The sequence below is a fragment of the Aethalodelphis obliquidens genome, unplaced genomic scaffold, assembly GCF_003676395.1.
Source record: "Aethalodelphis obliquidens isolate GAN/ISIS:26980383/991018 unplaced genomic scaffold, ASM367639v1 scaffold38, whole genome shotgun sequence".
In the NCBI taxonomy this organism is placed as follows: domain Eukaryota; kingdom Metazoa; phylum Chordata; class Mammalia; order Artiodactyla; family Delphinidae; genus Aethalodelphis; species Aethalodelphis obliquidens.
Genome location: NW_020837982.1, coordinates 8,878,105 through 8,902,526, shown reverse-complemented (window position 1 = coordinate 8,902,526; position 24,422 = coordinate 8,878,105). Strand labels below are relative to the sequence as shown.

Below are 24,422 nucleotides of genomic sequence, written 5' to 3'. Positions count from 1 at the left end.
CAAAACGTTATTATGAACTGGACTCTCATGAAGATGAAAGGATGATGTGTGGTTTCAAGTTTTATTATTTTAAACCATTTGTTGGATGATTCTTTTTTCCCTTGGAAGACAGGAGGCTGTGACTCAGTAAGCCCACAGCTATAATGAACAAGCGACAGATAACTCAATTCCTTCAGATCTGTCTTCCAGCTTCACGTGTCTCTTTAGATAGTTTGTGTTTTATTTAGTAATTTCACTTTTTCTTTACTCAAAACCAGGGTGGGTGTTTCTTTCCTGAGAAGATTTTAATGCAGCAGCTGAAGGTTGCAGCAAAAAAAAAAAAAAAAAAAAAAACAACCCACTTATGAAAGATGCTGCATTAAAGTAAGATTGAAGCCAAAATTGAAAATTGAGAGCTAATCTTTGCGTATCTTTCGAATGGAAGTATTTTTAAATTGGCAATTTAAAAAAGAATAGGGCTTCCCTGGTGGCGCAGTGATTGAGAATCCGCCTGCCAGTGCAGGGGACACGGGTTCGAGCCCTGGTCCAGGAAGATGCCACAGAGTAACTAAGCCCGTGCACCACCACTAGTGAGCCTACACTCTAGAGCCCGCTACCCACAACTACCGAGCCCTCACACCACAACTACTGAAGCCCGCATGCCTAGAGCTCATTCTCTGCAACAAGAGAAGCCACAGCAATGAGAAGCCCGTGCACCGCAACGAAGAGTAGACCCCACTCACTGCAACTAGAGACAGCCTGCGCGTAGCAACGAAGACCCAACGCAGCCAAAAAATAATAAATAAATAAATAAATAAATAAATAAATAAAATAAAAAAGAATAAAATTGGTTGGAATACTACAGTGCAAACTGGGCAGTATCATTATAATTCTAATTAGATGCATTCCCCTGTTTGAGATTTACTCACAGAACCATCTCAGTTTTAGCGGGAAGAAATCCTTACCGACAAATCTGATTATGACCGTGGAATTTTACTTGCCTTGTGGTGGGCTACAACGACAAGCCCCATAAAATGTGGACTTGGAGATGAAGACATAGTCATCCTTCCTTGCTAGTGACTTGAACTCTTGTGCTCAGAACACAGTGGAATTTACTGAGAGATATTAAGTATCTGTGCTTTCTGTTTCTTTATTTCAAAGATAACCAGGAATTAATTTTTCACAATATTGAGGAACCATCTGGATGTGCAGCTAGAGGCAGTGTTATCAGCTCTCCCATAACTTCATCTCCATCCTAGGAGAATGGGTCCTCCATTTGGAATTTTACTGGCTTTGCTGATCCCATTCTTGGCAGTGTGGGTAGGGATAGATGGATTCCCCAGAAAGTGTCAGTACTGAATAGTTTGAAAGTCAGGAATCTCATACCTAATGGGTAAAATATTTTACAGAAGGCAACTGAGAAGCGGAAGGCCAAGGATAAAGAAAGAGAAAGGAAGGATGTGAGGAAAAGGCAAAGAGACGGCAAGTGAGGAGAAGCATCCTGGTTACATGGTCCACGAAGCATGCGGCTTCAGTGACACCTGGGCACCATCATTCGGCAGATAGGAAGGCGATCGTGCAAGGGTTTTAGGTGCCAAGCTCAGAAGCGGTGTGCATCACCTCCACCCCCATTCCGCTGGCCAGAGCTCAGGCGCATGGACCCATCTAACTGCAGGCGGAACCGGGAAGCAGGCCAGTCGTGTGTCCAGGGATAGAAGGAAAAGGCTTTGGTGACCACCCATCTGGTCTGTCACAAGACTCCTTCTATCATAGTTCTAGGCTCTCAAGCTGCTTCTAACTCTCCCCAGGAATAACCAAGTTACTCATCCTGAATGATGGGGGCTCCTCACGAAGGGAAGAAAGCGGTGAAGTGGCGCACTCTGATGATCCCCGGCTCTAAATCCCCAGCTAACCTGCCGATCCCACGCCAGCAGCCTTCCTGGGAAGCTGGCTTCTGCACACCGCCAGAAATCGGTTCCCACTGAGGGCAGCTGTTCTTAAATTAACCAAAACAAGGCACAGAGGGGAAGGAGCATTTGGAGAGACAGCTGATGGCTTCACTGAATCAGAGGAAGCCTCTCTGCTGCCGCTACCCCATTGCCAAGCTTCCCCTCCAGGTGAGCCAAAGAATGTTTTTCATGTTCCTTCCTCACATCTGAACTCAGGGCCATTGACAAGCCCCGGACGGAGATGAGGCCTTCTGATGCCAGCCCCAGGAGCTGACAGGGCAGCCGTGAGGGGCCAGCCAGAGATGCAAAGTCCCAGGAAAGGAAAAGGCATTTCTAAGAGACACATGCAAAGCAGTCAGCAGGATGAATACAAAGTTTTGAGACTGGTGTCACTCTTCTTCCGAAGAATTCCCCAAAGGGGTCCTAAAAAGTAGCTGTGAAAGAACTGAAGATTCAGTGTTGGCCGTCTGCAATATTTATTACAAAAAAGGGATGTCCGTGAAAGGCTGCACCATTCTCATTGGCACAAAACATGCAGCAGTCTCCCCGAGGCCGGGTATCCCTCACTACCACACTGGCAGGAGCTGTCAGGGCTACAAGATGGCTGTGAAAATTCACTGTCACCTAGAGCCAGGCAGTGGGGGTCCTGCCAAAATACAGAAGGCACCTGAACAAAGGGCTTTCTGAAGGCAAACGTAAGGCTGGGACTGCTAGGGTGCGGCCGCAGTGCGTGTAGGGGTGACCCTGAGGTGACAGCATGCAGAGTGATCGTAATAATAAAAGCAGCCGACATGGTCACTCACTGTCATGGCCAACGAGTACATTTCTAAGTAATTCAGAATGCGCATTAACAAATTCAGGCCTCCCAACTACCGTATAAGGTAGCCACAATCATAACCTCCATTGTACAAGTGAGGAAACTACGGCTCAGAGAGGTTAAGTAACTTGCACAACATCACACAGCTGGTTAGGAATCCAAGCCTGTCCAATTCCAGAGCCCTTGCTCTTAACCGTCATTCTATGCTGACCTCTGATGTGGCCCTGGAGATAGCGGGACGGGTGTCACTGAGATGATCTCTGAAGGACCCCAGGGAATCATTACGGCAAGTGGACAGTAGTCATGGTCAGCTTTACTTGGACAACCAAACTGAGAGCAGCAATGTCCCAATGTTCCAATGCAAGGGGACAGCCAAGAGGACCACCGAGGAACAGTCACTTGTATTTTATGAAAATCACTACCATGTCAGCAGTCAGAGAGTGAATGCCTAATGGATGGAAAAATTCCAGTCCAGGCTATAAGAGTCAGTGACAGCAGGAGGGAGAGCTCTGCTCTGGGGTCAGAGTTAGTTCCGGTTCAAATCCCAGCTCTGCCGTGACCTACCCATGCAACCTTGGACAAGTTACATAACCCCCCTCCAGCCCCCAAATTCCTCAAAGATAAAATGGGCCTTTGGGGAGGAAGGGGGAGAGTGAAAAATCCACCTCAAAGATTGTTGGAAAGACTACATTAACTGGGTAGGTGTAACAGCCAAGCTTCAGCAGGAATCTGAATAGCAGGGGTCCAATAGCACCGTCGCTTTGGGTAATTTGAGGAAAGTTTTGAAAGGGGACTTTATAAAAGCGAGGGCAGGATACAGTGAAACCACGTGTAACAGTGTAGTGCCCCAGACCAGGAAGAGCCGCGCCCCATTAGTACTCTAGGAAGCAGGGGAGGGTGTGGCGACCAGAACTCTGACATAAAGTATGGTCAGCAGAATAACAGTCCCCCAAAGATGTCCAGGTCCTAATAAATCCCAAAGCCTGGGAATGAGTTACCCTACACGGAAAAAGGGGACTTTGCAAATGTGATCTTGAGGTGGGGAGATGATCCAGAGTGATTGGGGTGGGCCCAGTGTAATCACAAAGGTCCCTATAAGAGACAGAAGAGAATCGGAGAAGATGTGATGACGGAAGCAGGGATGGAGGGCTGTGGAGCCACGAGCCAAGGAAGGCAGGCAGGCGGAGAGGCCGGAAGATGGAAGGAAGGAATTCTGCCCCCAGAGCTTCCGGAAGGAACACAATCCTGCTGACACCTTGCCTTTAGTTCCCTGAGACTCATTTCAGACCTCTGACCTCGAGAACCGTAAGATTTGTGTCGTTTTAAGCCACCAAATGCGTGGCGATTTCCTACAGCAGCCGTGGGGGATGGGTGCAGAGGGCTGCCCTGAAGAAGGTGTGACCTTTAATCAGCCAGGCCAGGAGATCCCCGCAGAAAGCAGAGGAAACAAAACCCTGACCTCACTCTCCTCTGGAGAAGAAGTTGCCAAGAACCCAACTGAAGCCAGAGGGAGCCACGTCCATACAGATCAGCTTCTGGGGCGGAGCGCAGGCAGCAGAGGTGGGGACAGACCGGAAAAGACAGAGAGGTTCTCCGGTGCCACAGGGAGACCTGGAGAAAATCGATGTCGTATCACACACTGTACAAGAGGCGGGGGCCGCGCCTGAGTCCTGAGATAGAGCAGGATGCCCGCAGTGCGGTGGGAAAATGAGACTCACCCTTAACCCTCAGATCAGAACCCCAGCAAGGCAGACTCGGATCTGGGGCATGGAGGTTGGAAATCCTTCCAGAGTTTCCTGCGGGGGGTGGGGGAGTGGGGGGGGATGCCTTGAATGATCTAATAGGAGCCAGTCTGCAGAGGCGATCAACTCAGAGGCCATCACCCCTCCTCCTGTCTTAACCACCAAACCCAGCCCTGGCTATGCACCCCACACACACCACCCCCTTCAAGGATGAGACTGTGCTGGATGGAGAAGAAAGCCCAGGGTCCCAGGCATCGGCTGCCCCTCCTAGCCTGGCTCTGGCCAACTGCTACTGCCCATAGTACCAGCTGGGGACATGCTCAGGCCCTGCCCTCAGAAACTAACATTCACAGGCCAACTTAGCTGAAACATGCAGCCTGGCCCTAGCCAAGAAGGCAACTGTGCAGATTAAGAAAAGCTACACTTTCCTTAAGACATTTTCCTGCCATCTACTGGGGATCTCCAATAACCGCACATAGCCAAGATGACAGTGAGGAAAACAGGGGCCCCCTGGAATTGTGCAATGCACAACCTGCACAACCGTAAGTGGCTGCCCCTCAGCCTGTCATAGAGCCCTCCCAGCCCCCACCGAAACTACCATCGGTGCCCCCGGCCAAAACCTCCCGGAACACGCCTCTAGATGAAGGCACTGGGCTATGCACTGTTGCAGTGAGAGAACACGGGAGAATATACTGTTGGGTCATGTTTCTATGAAGCTCAAGAATGGGTAAAATGAATTTACGGTGTCCAGGGTCAGAACAGGAGGGGGTGTATATTCACTGTCAATACAGTAGCCACTATGCCCTGTGATGACTGAGCACCTGGAGTTCAGCTGGTCTGAACTGGGACGTGCTGGAAGCATCAACTATACTTCAAAGACTTAGTGTGAGAATCAGAGTGCAAAGTGTCTCATGAATGGTAATTGATAACATTCTTGACAGACTGGGTTAAAATTAACGCCACCTATTTCCTTTTTTATTTTTTTTAAGATGGCTACTAGAAAATCCTAAGCTACCTTCGTGACCTGTACTATCTTCCTATTGGACAGAGCTACTCTTACCCCTTCCTGCCTGTGCCCAGAGGGGAAGGGAAGCCTGTGCCTCAGACCCAAGGTCACTCTGCAGCAGACCTCAGTGAACTGGGCATTTGTCTGCCGGCTGATCCCATCCAACTCTTCCTTTAGGAGGGTCTAGTTAAGGCGTTTTGACAGCTTCTGCAGAAGGTCTGACTTATTATTAGGGTGCATGGGTGTTGCACACGGGGAATCAGATCTTAAAAATTCTCTCTTCTTCCTCCTTTTTTCTCCCTCTTCCTCTCCCTCTTATCTTCCTACTCTTCCTTTCTCCCCCTCTCTCTCCTCTCTATACATCTGTCTCATGCCTCTCTCCCTCACCAACTTGCTTCCCTACTTCTCAGGCCACAAGGGGGGCAACAGGCTGCCAACTGGTCCCCAGTTATACTGCTTACCTGTAACCACCTGGAGAGAGATCCCTCTGCCTCTGTCTCTGGGTGTCTCTCTCCTAACTCATCAAGGAGCTGGCAGTCTGGTTGTGGTCGCAGCCCGCCCTGGGCAACCAGCTCTGCAGAACGTAGGTCTCCGTCCTTCCTTCCTAATGCAGGCTGGGGAGGTGAGACCCACGGGCAGCCCCAGCTGGGGGCTGGGATAGCTGAGCCTGTCAGCCAGGAGGCAGGCAAACCAGGGGCCTCGTAAGACATTCAGAAGAACAGAGCGTGGGTGGAGGTTTAAAAAGGGGCGGGGGGGGGGATCCCATCATGCCATCAAAGAGTAGAGAAAAAAAAAATTGGTGACACAGAAGGAAAATGCTGGCATGCAAATAGAGCCACAGATTGTAAGTGGACTGGTGGAGAAAATGCTGGCCACACATTTCATCCCAGCCCTGGACCTGTCATCAACTCACTGTTGTGACTTTGGACGTGTCCCTTCTCATCTCTGGCCCTCAGTTTCTCCATCTGCAAAATAAGCCGTTGGATACTTTCTGAGGGTCCTCACACATGTAGGAATCAAGACGTGTTTTTCATAAAGAAATGGACTATGTTGGGTCATGACCAGCAGGTATTTCTGAACCCGTGGTATGGGGCAGGCATTATTCTAGCTACGGGGGCCGTGGCAGAGAACAAAGCGGAAGAAATTCTCTGCCCTCCAGAGACTGTCACACTCAGTAAAAGCTTCCAGCCTCAAGACTGCTGAGGAGAGACAAATGCTCCATTACATCTTCAAATGATATTTTTATTGGAGGCAGGAGGAAAGGCGAGATTCTTCGTTCGTCGGATTCTCACGCTAATGAGAATACCTGAAGTAACGGAGCCATTGTAATTAGGCCAGGAACTCTGCACACGCGAAATGGCCATACAGAAGCATGGGGCTGTACCTAACCTGTCCTTGAAAGCCCTGAGAGGGGAGGGATGGGGGAGAAGGCTATGCGGGGGGGGTGGGGGGGCAGCCTCCCCCAAAACAGCAAGTATTTGGAGGCCGCCACGGTGGTCCCTCATTCGCAGGCCGATCAATCAAGGTGAAGTTCAAGACAGAGTCTCTGGTACAAGACATGGGAAACCCGGGGAGGAGGAGGGAAAAGCAGGCAACCAGGGGGTGGCTATCCGAGGACTCAAACCTGGGCTGCCTGGCCGTCATCACGCAGACGGTGGTCGCGGGGAAGCCAGGGCTCCAGCACTTTCCATGAAGCATCTATTATTCAGGGGAAATCAGGAGCCAGGGAACGCCCAAGTGGCCCCTCACTCCCCAGCTCTCTCTACTCTCACCTGCTGCCCGGACCCCCTAGGAGCAACAGCCTTGCAGGAAATTAAAAGAAATGCCAGCCCCGCTCTTTAGTTTGGGTTATCCTCACCACTGCCACTTACTGAGTCCAGCTGTGTGACCCGGGCAAGCAGCATCCTCCCCAGAGCTGAGGCTCGTCTGCCAAGTGGCACCTACACTGCCCAACGTGAAGCAAGGGAAAAGGCGCTCAAAAAGGGGGCACTGATTTGTCCCCGGGCTCACGCCAAGCCTCCAGCGGATCCCGCGCTAGTGAAGGTTGAACTGTTGGCTAAATGCATCTGACTGAGGTTGCCTGGCCACGTCTCATGGACGAGGTGGTGGTTTGGCCCGGGACAAGCAGTAACTGGGCACGCGCTATAGCCCTCTGCCATGACATCCACTTCGGGACACGCACCAAACCCTTAGATGCCCCTTCTAGCTGAGCCCCTCTCATGGCGAGGGTTCTGCCACTGAAGGGGTCCTCACCTCCTGAGAGGGGGCCCTGCCCGGTGGGGCAGTAAAATGCTGACTCTAGTCCCCATTCATCTGGGTCGGAATTCAAATTCCACCCCTGCCCCTGACTAGCTGGGTGACACTGCACATGCTTCTCTACCTCTCAGCTTCCCTCCTCTCCTTCCATTCTGGAGGAGACGTGACGCCTGTTCAGCAGCATCTGGGCAGAGAACAGGGGGCCCAGTTGAAGGTGCCACTGCAGAGAGCTGAATGAAGGTGCAGGTGGGGTTGGGGGAACCAGCAAAGAATGAGGGGCACCTTAGGGGATGGGTGGGGCTGAAGGACCAGGGGAGGGGCTGCTGCTCTGGGGAGCAGTGAGAGCTGTGGCCTAGAAGGGCTCCCTGACCCCAGCTGTGACCACAGAACAAAGAGCATAGACACAGCAAAACCACAACCCAGCGAGAAGGGAGTGGGAGAAACAGAGACCCAGCCTCACTCTCCTCCCACAGAGATCTCCTGCTGGTACCTCCTGTTGGCCAAACCCAACTGGAGGCTGAAGGGCCAGGGAGCTTGGACACATCACCATGTTGAGCCTCTCAGGGGACAGAGCAGGCCAGAGAACAGATCTGGGGACAAAAAGAAACCAGCTGGCTGTGGTAGGCTCTATAATGGCCCCCAAAGGTGCCCACATCCTAATCTCCAGAACCTGTGAATAGGTTACCTTCGTGGTAGCAGGGACTTTGCACGTGTGCTTAAGGGTCTGGAGATGGGGAGATCATCTTGCATTATCCAGGTGGGCCCAATGTGCTTATAAGAGGGAGGCAAGGGGGTCACCACAGAGGGGATGTGATGACGGAAGGAGAGGAACACAGACACAGTGGAAGATGCTGCTCCGCTGGCTTTGGAGACAGAGGATGGGGCCACAAGCCAAGGCATGTAAGGGCTTCTAGAAGCTGGAATAAGTAAGGAAACAGATTCTCACCGGGAGCCTCCAAAAAGAAAACAAGCCTAGTGACCCATTTTGGGACTTCTGACCTCCAGAATTGTAATGGAATAAATTTGTGCTGTTTTAAGCCAGTAAGTTTGTGGTAATTAGCTACAGCAACACTAGAAGCCTAATGCACCTGCACAGTACCCAAGGGGGTCCCTCTGCCTGGTCCCCAGCCCCCTGCCACCCTCCCAAATCACTCTCTGGTGTTGCGTCATGTAAACTCCACTAGACAGAGGTCAGGAGGGTGACTCAGACATGGGAACAAATGCCTTGGTTAAGCAGTAATGATTCTCAGAGGGGGCAGGCCAGAGAGGGAGTCATAGGGAAGAACAATTGGTACTAGATGTTTCTTTCACTTTAACCTTTGTGTTCTATTGCCTTTGCTTCCAGCTAAGAATGTTGCCTATAGCCTGAAATATACAGGATAGCCCATTCTCAAGGCTCTGACCCTTAAGGGTATAACACTTTTCCATTCATATAGAAATAAAAAGTTGCAGAACAGAGAATAACACTCATCTGGTTGGAGGTTTACAGGAACACGGCAACCTGACCTAAGGAGACAGCTGGAACAACAGAGGGTTCTGGCAGCAAGAAGTTTGCAGCGAGCAAGTACACCTCTCCGTCACCTTGCCTTTAAAAATGCTTTGCTGAAACCCTTTGGGGAGTTCGGGGTTTTTGGGAGGATGAGCCACCCGACTCCTTCCATGGCTCTGCAATAAATCTTTCTCTGCTCCAAACTCCAACGTTTCGGTTTGTTTGGCCTCCCTGTGTGTCGGGCACAAGAACTCGTCCAGTAACGGGCTGTGAGGCCCACACGAGCCCCGCTCACATTTACCCCTCCAACTGCTCCCAAACTAAGCCTATAGACATGCTCTGGGTTGCTCTCTAATAGAAGTTTCATATTTTTCTCCTTTCGTTTTTTAAAAAAACATCATACCCGTGTATGGACTGTCTGGTGAGGGAGGCAACACAATGTAGAACAGAAAGGCCCAGCCCAGAATCCTGGAAACCTGGTTGCTAATCTCCGTCTACCCCAGCTTTGGAGTGGCATCTAGAAGGTTACTGGCATTCTCTGAGCCTCAGTTTCCCCATCTGTACAAGGGGATGAGACTGAGGCCCTAGTCGGCTGGCATGCTGATTCCAGGGTTCTAAACACCTCCCGCCTGTTGCCAGTCAGCCTGACCCTGTAGGAGTAGGGGCGGTCAGGGCCCCTGGGGAGCCGCCACCTCCAGAGCCCCAAGCTTTCCCTGCCAAGTCCAGCTCCTGGACGGGGAACTACAATCTGCTTGTTCTCTGCTGCCCCCTGCTGGCCTCTCAAAAACAAAGGCTTCCAGCTAGATCCCTTGGAAACAGTCAAAAGGGACCCTCAGGAGCTGCCCCTGCTACTTCCTGCATGCACCGGTCTAGACATGGCCAGCCAAGACCTCCTTGGAGACACAAGGAAGCCAGTGCAAGGACCAGTGGCCTGGCTGGAGAGGCTGCCTGCTATGGGGCCCGGAGTCAGCTCTCCCCATCTCTGCATTCCACCTCCCCAGGCACTAGTGAGATGAAGTATGAGATGCCGTGAATTCTGAAAAGTGGTGATGTTGTCCCATTCGCTGCCTTTGGAGGACAGTAACAAGAGGATGGTGTGTCCCTGCTCTCTCTCTCTCTCTCTCTCACGCACACACACACACGAATTCACACAAGAGAAGCACACAAAAAGCGTGCTTGACAAGGCAAAAATTAGCAGGAGGGAGTCCACTGAGAAGACCAAGAGAGCTGGACCAGGAAAGCAAAGAGAGACCGTGCAAAAACCATGATTAAGAAGCTGAGGGTATGTCAAAGGCACATTATGATTTGTGTCCCCCATTTAAAAAGAAAAGACAGGCAATTAGAAATGCTGGGTGCAGACGAGGCTGGGGGAAAGCTGGCCTAGAAAGTCATGAACCAAAATGTGGCTTGATTTTAATCCACTGCATGCCATGTGAGAAAGAATTCCCAGGGCTTTTGTAACAGAAATGTCTCAAATGGCTGCTGCAGTTTGGTGGGGCGGGGCAGGGGGGGGGCGGTGTCTCCAGTTGTTTGAGTTCAACACCTCAACTACTAATGCCAGGGTGTCTCCCGCCACACTTCACGGGGGTCCTGGCCCCTACCCCTGTTTGTTCTTGGGTTTGCAAATGTCCTGGGGCATCAGGAGGGGAGCCTTCCACCCAGGATGCACTGGACAGGACCACACAGGGTCCTGGGATACAGTCAGGCATCAATCCCGCTGTGGGGACCACAAATGAAGTGAGATATTCACTGTCCCCAGGAAAAGGGGAAGTAGTGGGGACTCTGCACACACAATATGGACAGGGCAGTGGAGGCTGGGAAGCTTGCAGACCACAGTTCCTGTCCTCAAATAATGCCATTTGCCGGGCTCTTCATCTGATTCTGAGCTGCCCCTGAGACTCTGCCTGTCCAGACACCACCCAGGCCTTTTTTCAGGGCAGCCGGGAGCAGGTGAAGGTCCCCTCCACTCTCATCCCACAGCCTCCACCCTGCTCCTTCTCTAGCTCAGAGCCTTCTTTCCGGCCTCAGGACATTCCTCCCTTCCGTCTTCTGCAGGTCACAATGACCCCTTCCTTGGACTTCCTTTAAAATCTCCACCTGGTTCTCTGACAGCATACCTGGCAGCCCATCAGACACCGAGCCTGATTCAACCAAAAATTAACCCTCTTTCCTCCACGGTCGGAGGACTTAAACCTCAAATCTCCTAGTGCCACAAAAGGGAAGAAGAAGGCGGGGGGGGGGGGGGGGGAATCCCATGTTAAAATAGACGCTGCCACTCCAGTCGCCAGGAACATCCTCATTCTGGTGGTCCAGGGGTCATGAATCTGGAACCACAGAAAATTGCAATCATACTACACGGCCATATTCAGGTAAATGATGTCTATTGATTTTTTCAGATTTTAGAGTCAACCGATGAACAAAGCATAGAAGACTTCATTTTGGTGACAGACAGAACACAGACGTTAACAGCCAGGATGATGGGAGAGTAAAGGTACATCAAACCGGTTAGGGAGGAAGAAGTGGGAGATGAGAGGGGAGGTCCCAATGCTGCCACCCTCATCCTACACAAAAGAGAGTCCCTGCGGCCCAGCAGAGAGTTCTAGGTGAAGAATAAATACCAAGTTACAAAAATAACCAAGCAAAGAACCAGCAATGTAACTATCCGAAATTAGGAGAAGGGGAGGGAAGGAAGGGATCAGAAAGCATCAAAGCATTCAATTCTCACTTTTCATTGACGTGGGGTAAAAAGCAGAGTCCGCCTGCCGATGCAGGGGACACGGGTTCGTGCCCCGGTCCGGGAAGATCCCACATGCCGCGGAGCGGCTGGGCCTGTGAGCCATGGCCGCTGAACCTGCGTGTCCGGAGCCTGTGCTCCGCAACGGGAGAGGCCACAACAGTGAGAGGCCCGCGTACCGCAAAAAAAAAACAAAAAAACCCCACACACGTGGGGAAGCTGATTTAAACATATGGAGATAGAGAAAACTACCAAAAGAGTAAAACACAGGGTCCATTAAAACTGCTAGCTCGGGGCTTCCCTGGTGGCGCAGTGGTTGAGAGTCCGCCTGCCGATGCAGGGGACACGGGCTCGTGCCCCGGTCCGGGAAGATCCCACATGCCGCGGAGCGGCTGGGCCCGTGAGCCATGGCCGCTGAGCCTGCGCGTTGGGAGCCTGTGCTCCGCAGCGGAAGAGGCCGCGGCGGTGAGAGGCCTGCGTACCTCAAAAAAACAAAACAAGAAAAAAACCCGGCTAGCTCTAGGCTAAGGGATGGGAGAGATAGGGCAGGAAACTTCATTTTTATCCATAAGCTCTTCTGTGCCCTTTGGGGTTTTGGGGTTTTTTTTTTTGTTAACCCTGGCATGTATCGATAAAAAATGTTGCTTGCCACGTTAGCAAACAAAGGATGTTGCAGCCACCCACAATGTGCACCCTGAGAGGATTCAGGATGGAGAAAAGCAGGATGCCGAGTCTACATATAATAATTAAGGTGTATCTCAAAGGAATGCTTTCAAGGAGCCCAGACTCTCGCATCTTCCCGTACCGAAAAAAGTGCTAAACTCATTAACTTGAGATGTCTGATTTTCTTTCATTAATGGTAATCTTTTGAAGTTCCGACTATCTGGTCTTTGTTGCAAAAACTCCTATACATCCTGGCTCCTCCCTTACCTCTTCGGAGCAGTCCCTCAGGGCTATCTGAGAGGCTGTCTTCTGGGGCGGGAGTCCTCAGAAAGTCCGCTGAATAAAACATAATTCTCAACCTCTAGGTTGTGCATTACTTTTTCAGTCGACACATGAATTATTTTGACTTTTAAAATTAAAAGTTTAAAAAGTGACACTGCTGTCCGGCTGGGTCGGAAGGGTCAGTGTGCGCCGAAGTGGCGGCGGGCTGGGGCGGGTTGAGGGAGGGGCCAATGGAGGCGGGAGGCGGGAGCCGGAGGCGGGAGGTCTGGCGCCTGCGCACTAGCGCAGCATGTTCCTGCAGCGCAGCCGCTCCTCCTCGCGTTTCTCCTCCATGCGGTTCTCCAGCAGACACAGCTCCCTGCGCACCACCTTCCGCATGGACGGCTCCAGCTCCAGCACTTTCTCCAGGTCAGCCTTGGCCTCTGCCTCATTCCACACCTCGGCGTGAGCCCGGGCCCGCACGTAGTAGGCCTTCGCGATGCCTGCGAGGAAGACCCAGCTGGACCCGCCACCCAGACCCAGAGGCAGCACCGACCCCGCGCCCGGCGGGGCTTGACCAGCTTACACAACCCTTAATCTTGACCCTGAGCCTTAACCTCTCTGTACCTCCAGAGCCCGTCTCCTCCACTATAAAGTACGGACGATAATAATCGCAGTACCTACTTCCCGCCCTTCCGCGGACCCTTCCAAGGCCCTGCAACTTAATTTACATTCACAACTTTCTATTCTTTTCTTACAGAAGAGCCCCAAATGGTGCAAGCTCCAGGCCCAATCCCTGCACCTGTCCCTTATGGTCACTATAAGGATTAATTGAAATGATAAATGCAGAGAATTTAGCGTGTGACGCAGAGTAAGTGATCTTGTAACATTCCTCAAACATCGTCTTCACAAGTATCGCCATATCCGCGCATCACGGATCCTAGAATGTACTTAATATTGTCCTCTGTATTGATTGCCCCCGTTTTTAAAACCCGTTTACTGCTCCACACAGGTTTGGTGAGCTGCTTATATTTTGCCCCAATGCACCTTAAAATAAAATACCTCCCACAATAAGCACAGCTCATCCATCATCTGTGATATCGTTATAGGCTTGGGAAAACCCTGCTGCGTGGAGGCGAGTTTTGATGCCCTGACAGGGTTAGAAGAGGCCACCCGAGGTCTGTGCACGTGACTCTGGGCCCCTGGGCGGGATTGGACACCCTCCCCCCCCCAACCCCGGACCCGCTTCACGCCACCCACCTGGGTGGTGCCGGAGGATGTCACTGGTGTGCTCCAGCACCTCATAGTATTCCTCCTTCTTCAGCAGACACTGGCAGTAGTTCAGGATCAGGGTGTTGATCATCTTCTCCAGCTTCAGCCACTGCACCTCCCAGGGTTTCTCCTGCCCGGTGAAGAAAGGTCTGCTGCTGCCCTGCCCCCACCCCTCCCCCCCGCGGCCAGGGCCAGTGCAGGGCTGCTCCCCCCACATACACCCCACTTCCCAACCCCCTGGCGGGCAGCCTCCCACCTTGATCTGCAGGTTCCTCAGGCAGACGATGGCTTCCTGGTACTTGGTAGAAGCCTCCTCGTAGCGGCCCAGCTTGAAGAGCCGGTTTCCTTCTCCATGGAGAATGGGCACCGCCTGCATCTTCTCATCTTTACTCAGGTTCCAGGTCTCCCTCTGGTACTCGCTGGGGGCCTCCACCTGCCCCAAGAGCTGCAGGTCAGTAAGGCAGGGACCCCGAGTGCTCGAAGCCCAGCAGGGCAGTCCCTTTCCCTTGCAGGGGACCAGAGAAAGTGGACCCAGCACATCTTGCTGAAATCAGCTCTTCATTTTCCACAGTGAAGATTGCGGGCAGAATCATGCTTGCTGGCCAAACACGGGAAGGAAGCAACAAGCCCCCCCACCCAGGGCCTTACCCTAGATCAGAGCCTTTGTGCAAATTAAGAAAAGGTACTCCTTTGTCAACACACTTTACTTCTAATATTCAGAAAATTGCCATGATACTCGTTTCATTAGAACAGGACACTTTATTGCCATCTGTTGGAAAAATATTATTATAAAAGCACAAGTATATAATGTCTCTAATGAGCACCTTAGAGGGGATGCCCTCTTGCAGCGCACGAGCCGCACAGCTGTTCAAGCAGACCCCTTGGTGACACAGTTCTTACTTATTTGCACTCACCCATGTAACCCTCAGGCTGAGCCTCAGCCTTGGCCATTAGCTGAGTCCTGCCCTGGTTTGAGCCTCTCCCACCGCCCCACAGACAAGGGCCATCAATCATTCTGGGGTCTGGGGGAGAGACTGGATGGTTCCATGAAGCCTCTCCCACTATTGGAGAATGAGATCGGAGCCCACAAACCATAGGGACTGGGGCTGAGGATGTAATTCTAGACTTTTGGGAAAAAATGGAAGTAGATAATAGAAATAAAGAAGAAAATAAGAAAGAAGAAAATAACATTTTTAAAAATTAGTCCCAAAAGGGCTTTTCCCTTGGAAAAGGCAAAGTACCGTTTTTTTGGGGGGAGGGGTCCAATTCCAGTTCCCTGTGGTGTATGAACCCTTTATCGTTCTCTGAAGAGGAACTGGGTGATGTCGAGTGACCCGTGGGGCTGGGCTCCCCTTGATGCCCACTGACCCCTGTTGCTCTTTGATGCTGGGACAGTACCTACCCCACCTCCCACGCCCCAGGGTCACACCTGCAGCAGCTCTATTACAAAAATCAGTGGCTGCGGCTCCTTCTGCAGCTCATCCAGGTCCTCGTAGCCCAGCGTGTGGTAGGCGAACATGTTGGCCAACCCACACGTGTGCACGTGCCACTCAGTGGGGTCCTTGCCCTCCGCCATCTGCCGCAGGCTCCGGGACAGGATGGGGTAGACCCCTGTGTGCTGTGGGGAAAATGGGGCGGATGGCATCAGGCTGCCTGCTCAGAGCCAGCTGGGCCACAGAGAGCCCCACTCTGGGGCCCCCCAGAGCAGGACTTCTGCTCTCTCCCTACCCCTGCCCCATGGCTGTTACTACTCGTCACCCCAGCGTACCCCCACTAGTCACTGTGGTTACCTGTGTGCCAGGGAGAGCACGCTACACCTGTTAGCTCCTTTAATCCTTAAGGTGACCCTACGAGGGAGGCCCTACTATTCTCTCCATTTTAGAGATGTGGGAACTAGAGCCCAGAGAGGTCAAGTGATTTGCTTAAGGTCACACAGCTAGGAAATGAGAGTCAGGATTCAAACCCAGCTCCGGGGACCATGCTTTAGCCGCAATGCTATGCTGCCTCTTGCTGGCCCTTGTGGTCGACTCAAACGGGTTTCTCTCCCAAGGAGACCCCTCAGTCCGTGAAGCCTGTGACCCGCAGGGACGGGAACATGGAGAGCTGTGGAAGGAGCAGGGCTCTGGGCCCAAGAGGGCCAGGTTGGTGTCCTGATGGTGCAGCTGACTGACAGTGAGTCCAGGTCACTGCAGCTCTCTGAGCTCCCATCCCCTGGATTGCAGCTATCTGATAGGCTGGTGTAGGGGTTAAATAAATGAGATGGCACGGATATAGGGCCAGCTCATCACAGCTTCACCCAGCACCAGGAGCTGGGGTGGCCACCCTCAGGGTGGAAGAAGGCTAGGAAAATCAGCTGCTTGGCCTCAGCTGAAAGGCCTGTGACATTTTAGGCCATCTTGGCCTCAGCTGCCTCATCTGGGAGCTGGGATGCCCCACAGACGAGCTCTGAGAACCGCTCTCCAGGGGCTGGGTCCTGAGATGGCCCATCTCAGGCTCCTGCACCGCAACTCCAGTAAAGACACACCACTGGGAAAGTGAAGGGGCAGGAATGGTTCAGCTTGGTCTCCAAGTCACCAGCAAGGGGATGAAGGTCACCCCCTCCCTCCCTCCACCAGCCAGGATTAGCCCGGAGTACCTTCAGCTTCTCTGTGAGCTGGGTGACCAGATGGCCGTTAAGCCTGTTGAGCTTAAAGCTGGATGAAGGGAGGGAGGGGATCCCCGGGAACAGCTTGCTGCGGGGAGGGCACACTCCTGGCCCTCACACAGCAGCCCCAGCTCGCAGCCCCCTGCCTCCCAGAAAGTCAGTGCTCAGCTGCTGACCCCAGGAACGGGAGGCTGCTTGGACATGACCTCAGACCAAGGCCTTGTCCCATTAGCCACCTGCCACCCTAGCACAACCAGGGATGCTGGTTGGCACAGTGGACTGTAGGATGCCACCGGGAGTGCGCAGACATCCCAAGAAGAAGAATACAGGCCAGAAGAAGGAGCAGAACTCCAGGGCCCTGCACCCACCTCTGCAGCATCTCCGCTGAGACTGGGCAGGGGGACCCCGGGACCACTGCCCCTCTCTGGGGCTTCAAGGCCACAGCCTGTTTCTGTCTGAGGGGCTCTATCTATCTGGAAATTGCAAACTGGCATCCTGGAGGCCACCATTCAGCTCCCAGATTCGTTTTGTTTTATCCTTCACGTAATTAGTTGCCAACACTTAAGCACTGAGAGAATTCATGGACTAATGAAAATCTCTGGTTTGTCTATAAAACTCAGACTATCCAGCCACACCGGACCTGCCCCTTTCACACAGCAGCCATCCCGTTGGAGCTCAGGAGCAGCTGCCCACTGTGAATGGAGCAGATGACCTTCAGTCACCCAGGGGCCCTGGCCCTTGTGGTATTTGAGTTTGCAACCCCTGGCATCACCAGACTGGGCACCAGCAGAAAATTCCTCATAGAGACCAGTGTGCTCCCTGGGTAGAGGGGGTGGTAGTACATTTCAGGGCAGAAGCTCCCAGAGCCCCTGACGGCCCCTGCCTCTTCACACTCCCTGGCCTAGATGCTAACTCTCTTCCCACTTCTAGGCCTGGTGAACTCCTATTGATCCTTCAATACCCAGCTCAATGTCATCTTCTTGAAAAAATTCCTCCTATGATCCTCAAGCAGTTAGTTGCTCCCCTCCTGTGGCTCTAAACCACTCTGTCCTCACTCATGTATATCGTGGTGCTACCTGCCCTGCATTGTAATTGCTTAGGTGTCTGCTCCTCCCCCAGAATTCAAGTTCCTTGAGGGATGGGGACTTTGCCTGTTTAGTCTCTAACACCTAGCACAGGCCAAACCTGGTGCACTGAATGTTTTCAGATAGACCTACAGATAGATGATGGGTGGATGCAGAGTGATGGAAGAATGGATTATGAATAATTCTGGTTGAAGGGAAGGATGGAGGAATTGATGCCTAAGTGTGTGGATAGAAGGATGGATAAAATATGGATGTATAGATGGGTAAATGACTCTGGAAAGAAGTGTGTGTATGTGTGTCTGTGTGTGTGTCTGTGTGTGTGTCTGTGTGTGTGTCTGTGTGTGTGTGTGCATGTGCAATCACAGCAGCTGTGAACTGAGGGGAGATGAGGGGGACTATTGGAAAAACCAGTAATCGTCGTGGCATAAAAATTACCAGCCTGGGCTTCCCTGGTGGCGCAGTGGTTGAGAGTCCGCCTGCCGATGCAGGGGACCCGGGTTCGTGTCCCGGTCTGGGAAGATCCCACACGCCGCGGAGCGGCTGGGCCCGTGAGCCATGGCCGCTGAGCCTGCACGTCCGGAGCCTGTGCTCCGCAATGGGAGAGGCCACAGCACTGAGAGGCCCATGTACCGCAAAAAAAAAAAAAATGTCAGTGGCCCCTGGTGAAATAATGGATCTGGGCGTCCACCAATGGCTGCTAAATCCACTGCTTGATATCAAGAAGTAGCTTGGCTATTCACAATCACCAGGACATGGAAGCAACCTAAGTGTCCATCATCGGATGAATGGATAAAGAAGATGGGGCTCATATACACAATGGAATACTACTCAGCCATAAAAAGAAACGAAATTGAGCTATTTGTAATGAGGTGGATGGACCTAGAGTCTGTCATACAGAGTGAAGTAAGTCAGAAAGAGAAAGACAAATACCGTATGCTAACACATATATATGGAATCTAAAAAAAAAAAAGGTCATGAAGAACCTAGGGGTAAGACGGGAATAAAGACACAGACCTACTAGAGAATGGACTTGAGGACATGGGGAGGGGGAAGGGTAAGCTGAGACAAAGTGAGAAAGTGGCATGGACATATATACACTACCTAACGTAAAATAGATAGCTAGTGAGAAGCAGCTGCATAGCACAGGGAGATCAGCTCGGTGCTTTGTGACCACCTAGAGGGGTGGGATAGGGAGGGTGGGAGGGAGGGAGATGCAAGAGGGAAGAGATATGGGAACATATGTATATGTATAACTGATTCACTTTGTTATAAAGCAGAAACTAACACACCATTGTAAAGCAATTATACTCCAATAAAGATAAAATTAAAAAAAAAAAAGAAGGAGCTTGGTAATGGCTGGGTCAGGCTGTCAACACCTGAGCCCACCAACCAATCTTAACATCACAGTAAGAGAGGTAAGCAGATGTGGAGGTACACAGTTTATAGAAAATACTGGGGATCGAGGAATGTGTTAGACAAGTCCACGGCAAAGCAACCAGCAAAATCAGAACATGGGAACTTCAAGACAAGTTACCCAGTTTCTTCAACAAATCCACGTCCAGGAAAAAAAAGAGAGAGGAGAACTCATAAACGAAAGGAGACTTAAGAGATGTATCAACAAAGCTCTGTGCATGGACTTTGTTTTTATCCTGATTTCAGCAAACCAACCAGCAGGAGTGAATGAGGAGACAATTGGAGAAATTTGAGCAGTGACTGGATACTAGCTGGCATTAAGGAATTATTGGGTTTTTTTTTTTAATGTAATAAGGATATTGAGGTCATGTTTTTTAATATCCTTTTTAGAGATACAAATTGCAGTATTTACAGATGAAATGCTACGGCGTCTGGAATGTGCTTTAACCACAGGGGATGAGGAAGGAAAGTGGATGGGTTTAGATGAAACAAGACTGGCCGTGGAGTAATGGCGCCTGGCATAGGGTGATGGGTATTTGGAAGTTGATTATGCCTTTTTGTGGACTTTTGTATAAGTTTGAAAGTTTCCATAAGAAATGTTTGTTTAAAGGTCAGTGAGTTTTGCCCTTTCTATCTGGACCACCCAGGAGAATGCCTTGTCTGGATGACTGCTAAGGGTGCTATAAATGAGAAGACAATTTTGCAGTGTTGGTAGGAGTAGGGAGAAGGGCAGAAGATGACCAGCGGCCAAAAGTCTCCAGGATCCAATAATCCTGCCCAAAAGTGAGGGCTGTGAGGTGGGCCCTGCACCCACATCCCACCAGCCAGCCTTGACACCGATTGTCACTCTAGGAGCACCTATTGTTTTGGGGGAATCCATCTTCGCCGCTACCGTAGCTGAGAAGGAGCGGGCAGGGTTCTCTCTCCAGAGTTTTGTTTTACCCTCACTTTCCTGAAACACAGCAGCCCTGCAAAGCGGATGGGCGGGGCCTACTCACGATGGTGTCACACCAGAACTCGGCCACCTCGCTGAACCGCATGGACGTCAGCAGGATCTCCCAGACCTCCAGCTTGAACATGTTCCCGATGATGATGTGCATGGGATGGCCCACCTGCTTGCTGTCATCTATCACCGTCCGCTCATCATCACATTTCAGGGTTCGGAAATGAAAGGTCACCTGGTCACCAAGAGAGCAGACCCTGGTCTAGACATACCTCCCCAGGCCCAGCAGAAGCCATCCCTATCACCGACTCCCTGGGCTGTCCTCTCCCAACCCCCATCAGACCTTAGAGCATCCGCCCCCCCAGCCTGCACTCCCCAACTCCCTCCTAAAGGACCCCATCCCACGCTTGACAGCTCTGCAGGTCAGGAAGTCCTGCCTTAAACACGCCCTAGATCTGAGGCCGCAGACCCAGACACATCCGTCGTCCGTCCAGGAGCCCACCAGAGATCCCCGGACAAACACCCTGAGCCCTGAAGGCCCCTCCTTCTCCCTCAGCGTTTGGGACTTCAGAAAATGCCCAAAGCCCCACCCGCATTCCACGCTGAAGTTTAATTTGCAAAGTATCAAAAAACCCCCCGTGAATGGGCACCACTTCAGAGCTACCCAGATGCCTGGGGCAGAGGCAAGGGGAGGGGCGGTTGATAATTCCAGCAAGGACCTCCTGGCCATTTGTTGGCAAAGCTGACGAAGGCTGTTTGCAGTGCCCTGTGGCCAAGCTGGAATGCAGAAGGCTGCCATGGGGGCTTTTCACTGGTCTGGGTGGCGGGCCCCACTCACTCGGGCTCCGGTGATGAAGTTTGGGAGCTCCCCCGTGCCCCCATGCAGAATGGTTTTCTTGATCCCTTCCACGTTGAGGAGCAGAGCGGCATCCATGGCTCCAGGTGCAGGGTGATGTCCAGCCCAGCTGAGATAATCTGCCTAGAGGAAGGCACTTAGGTGGCTGAGCGGGGGAAGGGCGGGGGGGGGGGGGGGCGGGGGTTGGGTGTGAATGAAAGGAATAAGGTGGAGCCACTCCTGGCAGCCTGGCCGCTGTCCCATCCTCTGCTTCTAGCAGTGATGCAGGGACCCTGCCTGACATCCACTGTTACTGCCTCAGCTTCTGTTCCATCCCACCCTAAGAAGGAGGGAAGACAGCTGGAGCTTTCTTAAAGAAGACAGGAGGGGACTTCCCTGGTGGTCCGGTGGTTAAGACTCCACGCTCCCAATGCAGGGGGCCCGGGTTCGATCCCTGGTCTGGGAACTAGGTCACGCACACCGCAGAGAACATCCCACACGCGGCAACAAAGGTCCGAGTGCTGCAACTAAGACCCGTGCAGACAAATAAATAAATATTAAAAGAAAAAAAGAAGAAGACAGGGGATCAGGAGTGACCAGCAGCAGAGAGGACTCAGGCCACTGAAGGAGGAAAGGAGGGGGCACTGCAAGCCCCCTTTGCCCTGCCTGGTCCTGGGGCGTTGGTCCTGGTCTCAGACTCTTTGTCCCTTTGGAGCCCCGGCCGGGGTGCAGTCCCGCTTCCCTCTTTCCTATGTCCCGCTATCTCCTCCCCAAGATCTGCCCGCAAGCTGGCTTGCGAGAGCACTAAGACGGAGTAAGAGAAGGGGAGCAGGTTTGGAGAAAGTTGAGGAACCCCCACCAGCCCTGCTCCTGTCTCCCCTACAAGGTCTGGCTGAGGACAGTGAGCTCTCCAGTCCCCTTTGCAGGGTCTCATCCCTGTGCCCTGGCCCCCGGGGCAGAGCTTATTCTGGGCATTTGGGGTTTAAAAGTGAAAAATGATGTGAAGACGTGGTGTTTGGCGTCACCTTGTGGCCAATTCAAGTTCTCATGCCTGGTCTGCGCCAGGCCTTGAGAGGCTATGTTACAGGGAGCAGGGACACAGGACCCTGCCACAGGGAGAGACGAGAACACGGCACCAGGAGCCCAAGAGAGCTGCGTTCAAAGGGCTGATCCCACCTCTTATTTCCTGACCTTGTGGCTTTGGGTATCTCCCACCCTATCTCTATTTTCCCAACTGCAATGGGAAAATCGACCTCTCCTGCCTCCCTCTCTATGAAATTGAGAAGCTTCCCTGAAAAGTGAGTGGGACCCCAAAACCCAGCATCCCTAAAAGTTTTCACTCCCATGAGGAACCATTGGCATACAGCAGGGCCAAGCCTGGGCCAACTGGTCTGGGTCACAAACCCAGACTGGAGCAGCCCAATCACCCCTCCAGGACCCCTCCCTGAGTGCTCAGAACCTCCCCACTGTGGGCCCAGCTCCATCTCTCTGAGGACAGGGGATAAGGTGGAGGGGGGGTTGCAGAGGTCCTTCTTTTCTGTTCCATTCTTTCTGCAGCCACATAGCAACCTAGAGCAGTCTGCATGCGTAGGAGGCAAGATGGTAAAACTACAAAGAAAAATCAGAGAGATTCCCATAGAAGTCAAGGGAGGGGGGACACGGAGCAGGGGCAGTGGTTGCTTCTGGGGTCCTGGCAATATTCTGCTTCTTCACCCAGGTGATGGTTACATGGGTGTTGGCTTTATAAGTATTCATGCTACTAGCCTTTACGTTTTAGGCATTTTTCTGTCCATGATGTCATTCACAAGGGAAGAAAAAGTTCTAACTGGGTCTCACATTGCTCAAAACTCTCCCTCTGTTTCAATTGCTTCCCTTTGCAGAGAGTCGAAAGGCACACCCGGGGACTTCCCTGCGGTCCAGTGGTTAGGACCCCACGCTCCCACTGTAGGGGACGTGGGTTCAATCCCTGGTCAGGGATATAAGATCCCGCATGCCACATGGTGTGGCCGAAAAAAAAAAGAAAAAAAGAAAGAAAGGCGCACATGGATTGCAGAAATACCTAGAGGTTGAACTGACAAATTTGGCCCATGGTTGGCGAGGGTGAGGGATACAAGCAGAAGGGGGTGTTGAAGCTGATGCCGGAAGTTTCAGTTTCACTGCTGAGAAAAATGAGGTGCTCAGGCCACAGCCTCTAGAGGGAGCCCCAGCCACTGTTTGGCCCACAAAATAACTTCCTAATGGACTTCATAAAAATGCAACTCTAATAACCTCAGTCCCCTCTGAAAATTCAACAAAGGCTTCCCACCACCATCAGGATAATAAATTCTAAGCTCTTCCCCTGGCTGATGGGGTCCTTCAAGCCCTGCCTCTTGCCATCCGGCTCCTGGCCTCTCCATCTCGCTCAGGCTTCCTCTGCTCCTGGAACTTGATGGAGATCTGGCGTCCCAACATCAGCCTTTGCAGATCCCTCTACTGGAAATCCTCTTCGGCTTTGTCTCCCTAACTCATCAGCTAAAGCATCATATGCTAAGGGAGGCCTGCCCCGACCCCCCAGCTCCAGTGGGTTCCCCATTCCTTTTACACCCTCTCATCATCCCCTAGCACCTCACATTCATGACATTTTGCACAGTTTAATGTCTGCTTCTTCCATCACATGGGCACTTCCATGAGGTCAGGGTAACTGGTGGAAGTTTTCCGTTGGACAGGGAGCCTTCAGGGCAGGGCAGGGCTGGAGCTCCTTCTCCTTCTCCAACCCCCTCCCCAACAGAGGCAAGGATGGAGCTGGACCCAGAAAGCCTCAGCCTGGAACCACGGACTGGTTTTTCCTCCTTACAAGGAGGGCCAGGAGCCCCTGTACCCACCACCTCTCCGCTGGGAGCCTGCTGGCCTCCGTACATTTTCCTTCCCACCACCTTGCTCCACCCTCCACAGGAGGCCAATAGAGAGGCTCCTCATTCAGAAGAAATTGTTTCTTCCTCCTCTTGTTGCCATGGAGACCATTCTCCTTCACCTGCCCTTCCAGTCACAGAGCTGAGGGAGGCGGGCTGAAAGCTTCAAGCAGGGAGGGCCTCAGCGTGCGTTCAGCCCCTCGTTCCTGATGCTTGATGAGGCCGTGGAATCTAAGGTTAAGAATTCAGGTTTCAGAGTCAGACCTTCAGGGTTTAAGTTCCAGCTCCGGCTCTCTGTTCCATCTTGGGCGAGACACCTCACCCGTCTGAATCTCAGTTTTGTCATCTGTAATGGGAATAAAAATAGTACCTGCTTCATAGCGTTGCTGTGAGGATTAAGGAAGATGAAAGAAAGGAAATGCACTTAGACACATAGTAAGGGCTTC

At 52.1% G+C, this 24,422-nt stretch overlaps 1 protein-coding gene across 1 annotated transcript; it reads right to left on the bottom strand.

The window, feature by feature from the left end:
• Positions 1-13,075: 13,075 nt before the first annotated feature.
• Positions 13,076-21,197, bottom strand: AIPL1 (AIP like 1 HSP90 co-chaperone). Its single transcript, XM_027130264.1, has 6 exons — positions 21,092-21,197; positions 20,309-20,488; positions 15,598-15,786; positions 14,425-14,601; positions 14,157-14,298; positions 13,076-13,399 (listed from the first exon to the last, which is right to left on the bottom strand). Exons 1-6 carry the CDS (start codon positions 21,185-21,187, stop codon positions 13,197-13,199), a joined length of 987 nt encoding a protein of 328 aa, XP_026986065.1. The 5' UTR covers positions 21,188-21,197; the 3' UTR covers positions 13,076-13,196.
• Between the last annotated feature and the right edge of the window lie 3,225 nt (positions 21,198-24,422).

Excerpts from the sequence above, each read along its gene's own strand:
- AIPL1 (XM_027130264.1), bottom strand. The coding sequence starts at position 21,187 with ATGGATGCCGCTCTGCTCCTCAACGTGGAAGGGATCAAGAAAACCATT. Across the intron at positions 20,489-21,091 it reads ACTTCATCACCGGAGCCCGA|GTGACCTTTCATTTCCGAAC; the intron begins GTGAGTGGGGCC and ends CTTGGTGACCAG. Across the intron at positions 13,400-14,156 it reads CATCCTCCGGCACCACCCAG|GCATCGCGAAGGCCTACTAC; the intron begins GTGGGTGGCGTG and ends TCTTCCTCGCAG.